At 40.4% G+C, this 5474-nt stretch overlaps 1 protein-coding gene across 1 annotated transcript; it reads right to left on the bottom strand.

Annotated features, from left to right (window-relative positions):
- Window positions 1–2667: 2667 nt before the first annotated feature.
- Window positions 2668–4757, bottom strand: LOC103477684 (trypsin I-P1-like). The gene is made up of 6 exons (XM_008430950.1): window positions 4652–4757; window positions 3954–4143; window positions 3688–3873; window positions 3325–3386; window positions 3115–3239; window positions 2668–3025 (listed from the first exon to the last, which is right to left on the bottom strand). Exons 1-6 carry the CDS (start codon window positions 4686–4688, stop codon window positions 2876–2878), a joined length of 750 nt encoding a protein of 249 aa, XP_008429172.1. The 5' UTR covers window positions 4689–4757; the 3' UTR covers window positions 2668–2875.
- Window positions 4758–5474: the final 717 nt, after the last annotated feature.

Genomic DNA, 5474 nt, shown 5'->3' with positions numbered 1-5474 from the left:
ACAGCACTTCACATTGACAACATTGAGACAACAAAAATTTAGCAAAATTTTGGAATCACCCGACATAAATTTTGTACATGAATATGTGAATATGGCTGACAGGATGCCAGCAGGACAACCACATAACTGAGGAGTTAGTACAAAAGGAAGAAAAAATAAGACCTGAATTACAAGCCACTTCCCTAGGAGGTGAAAATGTGAAATTTTTACACAAATGGTTGCTGTTTTAAACATGACACAGACGGATTGAGAGCAGCATATGTAATAGTGGAAGATTTAGGCAGCGAGTTTCAGGTACTGAAGGCGAAAAAACTGCCTCAGGGTGCCCAATCAGCACAGAGAAGATAATTTAAAGCAGTGATCAAAGCATTAAAATTAGCTGAGGGACAAAGAGTGAACCTTTACAGTGATTCAGCCTATGTGGCTAGTGCTGTGCACATAAAACTTCCTCAGTGGCTTAGAGCAGGGTTTATAACTGCAGCACAAAAGCCCATAAAACATGAGACAGAAATGAAAGAATTAGCAGAGGCATTACTGCTGCCTCAATCTGTTGCTGTGATTAAATGCAGGGGTCATGATCAAAGCAAGACCAGAGTCACAGCAGGTAATGTGGCCGTGGATGAGGCCGCCAAGAGGGCAGCTGGATACTTGCCATCTCTATTAATGGTAAGTACTGAACCTGAGCAGGTGGAACAGAACCATCTAGAGAAAATTATTCAACACCAAAAGGGGGTGTCACCAGAAGAACGATCTGTCTGGAAAGCAAGAGGGGCCATCTGCAATGATGGGCTCTGGCGGGAACTGAATGGTAAAGCAATTCTTCCTCCTAATATGAGAATCCAGGTTCTCCAGGAAGCATATGGACTTCACAGATGATGAAAAACCTAGAGCATTGGTGGCATCCTTTTCTGAGAGACATGGTCAAAGACCATGTGAAAACATGTGAAATTTGTGGGCAACACAATGCAAAACTAACCATCGGACCACCAATGGGACATTTCCCTTTGACTTCACAACCAGGTAAAGAAATCATTATTGATTTTACAGATATAATAACACCTGTCAGAGGACACAGGTATGTATTAATGTGCGTAGATGCATACTCGGGCTGGCTAAAGGCGTGACCAGCGAAAAAGGAGGACAGCAAAGCTGTCATACAGTTTCTGATCAATTATTACATTCCAAGTCATGAATTTGCAGAGAAAATTAGATCAGACAACAGCACTCATTTTAGGAACCAAGATCTAGAGAAAGTCTAGCAGATGCTGGGACTAAAACATTCATTTGGTACAGTATATCACCCACAATCACAAGGCAAGGTTGAGAGATTAAACCAAACAATCAAACAAAAATGGGCTAAAATTTGTGCACATACTAAATTAAATTGGGTAGATGCATTGCCTATTGCTTTGATGTCTGTCCAAATGTACATTCACAAATCAACAGGGTTTTCTCCATATGAGCTCCAGACGGGAAGGATGTTTCCAGGACCTGCCACCCGGATTCCTGGATGGACAGGTGAACCTGCATATTTATCTGATTTCTTTAATGAGTTACAGATCCTGGCAGCGAAGTTTGCAAACTACCAGACAACACAGGAATGCCCGGGGTCAGGACCGACTCCAGGAATCAACTGGGTACGGCTGAAGGTCATCAAAAGAAAGTGGTCTGAACCTCGCTTCACCCGACCATGCCAAGTTGTGGAGAGGACATCTCATGCTGTCCGTCCAGGGGAAAGGAGACACCTGGATTTACTGGAGTCAGTGCACAGCAGCTGAGGAGCCACAACGCATGCTGCAAGGCGTACAGGATAATCTCCAGTGGTTGAGGAGCGTCTGCAGGCTTATTTTATTCCAGATTTTAACTTTTGAACAAATTTTCGTTGTATCTTCATTAAACACATAATGTTATTTCTTATTATTTTTACATTAGGATCTCAATATTAGTTAGTTGTTGCATTATGTGACTTCTGTTGCATTATTTTTTGTGCACAGCTCTTTGGTCTTGTTGGAGTTTAAAGTTCTCTAGAACTAAATCAGGAATAGTAACTTCAGAGCTGCAGAGTCCCTTAGAGGCTCGAATAAGCTGGTAGATTTAAATTCCCATGTAATGCCACACTGTATAGCTGTTCTGGAGCATTTTCAGCCAGTTTCTATAGATGAACTGACTGGTTATTAAGCATCTGCGGCCTTCAAATTATCCATTGGGCCGTCTTCCTACTCATCTGATAAAATACATTTTTATTATTTTGGCAGCTATCTTCTTAAGGTGATAAATACCTCATTGCAGTCATGCTGTGGTCAAACCCCTTCTTAAAAAATCCAATCTAGACTACAGTGACCTAGCAAATTTCAGGCCCATTTCTAAATTGTCTTTTTTAACCTAAAATTCTTGAAAAATGTGTTTATTCAGCTTGAAATGTTTTTAAAAGATAATAATACAACTGAGAAGTTTCAGTCTGGGTTTAAAGTTGCTCATAGCACTGAATCTGCCTTGCTCCGAGTGTATAATGATCTCCTCTGTAAAACAAGACAAAAACTGAATACATTTACTTCTGGTGTTCCTCTTCATGTGATTTCAAGCTCATGTCACATTTTAAGACTCAGTTCAGGGAAAATATCAACTGAACAAATTGAACCATAAATCTAAAGACGATCAGCCAGGAAATGTTTCTTTTTCATGCATTTATTGATTTATTGTTCATTTCTGAGACAGACAAAGATCCATTAGGGAGATCAAGGTCAGGTTTGAAAAAGCAAAACTATTGATTTATTCTAATTCTATAAACATGTGGATCAAATTGATCAAGAAACAATAATGAAATTATATCTGAGAGGAAATTTGATGAGAAGTATATTTCATGATGGTTCATGTTTTATTTAGCCCCAGTTGTTGTTTTTATCCATCCAATGTATTCACACACATCCATGATTGAAACTGGCTTCTTGCATGGAAAGTGTGATCCACCAACAGAAATCACACCATAAATTGTGCCGTTTAACACCACTGCTCCACCAGCGTCGCCCTGTAGAAAAATTTGTATCGATATATTTATGTTGTAAAAACGAAAAGTCTTCTGATTACTGTAGAAAGATATTGAAGAAACAAACTTACATAACATGCGTCCGTGTTCGGTTCTGCAGCAGAGAATGTATGGCCATCACTTGGCCGAAATTGGGAAACCTCAACAACTTTCATGTCAACACACTGAAGATGTTTTGCAACAAGAACAGCGCGCACTGTATAGAAACAAGAGAATCATAAACATCTTCTTCACTCACCCAGAAACAAAGATTTTATTCTCATAACTTTAATATTTCTCACATTGCCGATTTTTGGTGCCAGTTGTCATTGCTCCCTCTCCCGCCAGCTGAACAATATCACCTCTGAAACACAATTAGAATAAAATGTAAAAATACAAGATAACAATGTAGAAAATTGTTATGAAGAACAATGAAAGAACAGGAAATAAATCCATGCAGGACTTCATCCACTGACACAGAAGTGTCCTCTTTCAGTCCTCAGTGTCCTGTGTCCTTTACATGTATCTCTGGTCCAACACACCTGAGATAACAGGTTCTGGTTCTGCTGCTGGCCTGATTACCTGACTCAGGTGTGCTGAAGAAGAGGCGGCAAGACTGGTGATGGAAAACCTGAAGTCATGTTTATGATCAGAGAAAGACTTACACTTTAGGACGATTACTGCAGTCAGGTAGCGGAGCAAGAGGGACATCTGTTACTGGTTTCGGAAGCTTCAGCAACATGATGTCATGCTTCTGGCCATTGTCAGTATAGAGCACAGGATTGTTTGTGACTCTGTGACCCTGCGGTGTACCAGTCCGTGGATGAACTTTTACAACTGCTATGTTAGTCCTGCAAAAAAGGTTAGATTATAATGAACACACAGAAAACCTGATCATCAGCAGATAAAACTGTTTATGCCTCTTTCCTACCCTGTGTTTGACTTCCAGCAGTCAGCTGCAGTCAGGATCCACTGAGGATGGATCAGAGATCCTCCACAGATGGCCGTTCCCTTAAAGATTGTGATCTCCAGCCGAACATGATAAAGGCGCTCCGTGTCGTCACAGCCATGACCTCCAATGATTCTCTTCTGCAAAGAAACATCGGAGTTCACTGAAACACCTGGAGAAGAAAAAAGGAGGATTTTATTCAGAAACCAGGTGCAAACATGGCTGCTGGAACAGAAAAAGGATAAACAGGTTTTTTTTTTAGATAAAATTTTTTTTCTTTTGGCTCTAGTGACCTTTATTTTAAAGTGCTAAGACATGAAAGTAGGTAAAGAGAGAAAGGGAAGACATGTGGCAAAGGTCACCTGGCTGGGAATCAAACCTGCGACAGCCACATCGAGGACTAAAGCCTCCTCATATGGGATGCATAAGGAGGCTTAACCCCTGCACCACCACAGCAACCCAAGGATTAAAGATTAAAAAGCATCACAGTTCATATGTAAAGAAGTTTCAGTCTGAAACAGAATCAGAGGGAAGTTTGAGAGTCACAGAGAGCAGCCTCCCTGGAACCAGTGGAAGTTTCCCCTGTGTGACCAGTTTCCCCAGTGTGTCCAGTTTTCCCAGTGTGTCCAGTTTCCTCAGTGTGACCAGTTTCCCCAGTGTGTCCAGTGTTTCTGACTCACCCAGCCCCAGCAGCAGCAGAACCTTCAGCAGAGCCATTGCTGGTCCAGCTTTCTGTGAATGTCTGCAGTCCTGCAGCAGCTTTTAAACTCTGTTCACAACTTCCTGCTGGAGAGAAAGCCACCAATCACAGGACAGACACTGATCTGTCCAATCACAGGATGGACACTGATCTGTCCAATCACAGGACAGACACTGATCTGCGCTGTCATCTGCATACAGAGTAACCTTAACATCTCATCGTTCTAACAAAACCTGAAAAATTTTCTTGTTCCATTGACAGATTATTTCACTAACATCCAAACATTTCTGCTCTTATAACTTAAATAATCAGCCAATGAAACAAGAACTTTTTAATCAGTATTAAGGAATTGACTTAAAACAAGCAGATTCTAAATTTGGCTGCAAAGTTACTTTAAGTTTTGCCTTATCTCAACTGAACAGAGATATTTACACTAGTAACTAGATAAAAATAACCAGTACGTTTTCTGCTTTTGCAGTGCACAAGCTTTGCAGTGAGGAAATAAAACTCATTTTCTGGAGAAAGAGCAACTGTTGTTTATTTTCAGGTTGATGTTATTCTTTTGAGAAAAACATTTTCCTTTCCAATCTACAAATATTCACATCTGCCTTTGCTCCCAAAGTAGAATCATTTTGTTTATTGATGAGCTGTGAAAATGACCCTGTTGAGTATAAAAAATTCTGTTTTCCTCTATCTCATTTAGCTATTTGCAGGTGTTGTGATCTGTGTTTTCTGTGTATTTAGTTTGATGTTTTTCTGTTTTTATTAGCCTGTTCCCCTGTGAGTCTCTGTCTTCCCTGTTG

Source organism: Poecilia reticulata, linkage group LG16 (assembly GCF_000633615.1).
Source record: "Poecilia reticulata strain Guanapo linkage group LG16, Guppy_female_1.0+MT, whole genome shotgun sequence".
Taxonomy (NCBI): Eukaryota; Metazoa; Chordata; class Actinopteri; order Cyprinodontiformes; family Poeciliidae; genus Poecilia; species Poecilia reticulata.
Note: the sequence above shows the minus strand (reverse complement) of the source record. Positions and strands in the feature narration are given on the sequence as shown.

Coding starts and splice junctions, on each gene's coding strand:
- LOC103477684 (XM_008430950.1), bottom strand. CDS start 4,688: ATGGCTCTGCTGAAGGTTCTGCTGCTGCTGGGGCTGG. Junction 3,874..3,953: donor TGCTGGAAGTCAAACACAGG/GTAGGAAAGAGG, acceptor CCTTTTTTGCAG/GACTAACATAGCAGTTGTAA. Junction 3,026..3,114: donor CGAACACGGACGCATGTTAT/GTAAGTTTGTTT, acceptor ATTTTTCTACAG/GGCGACGCTGGTGGAGCAGT.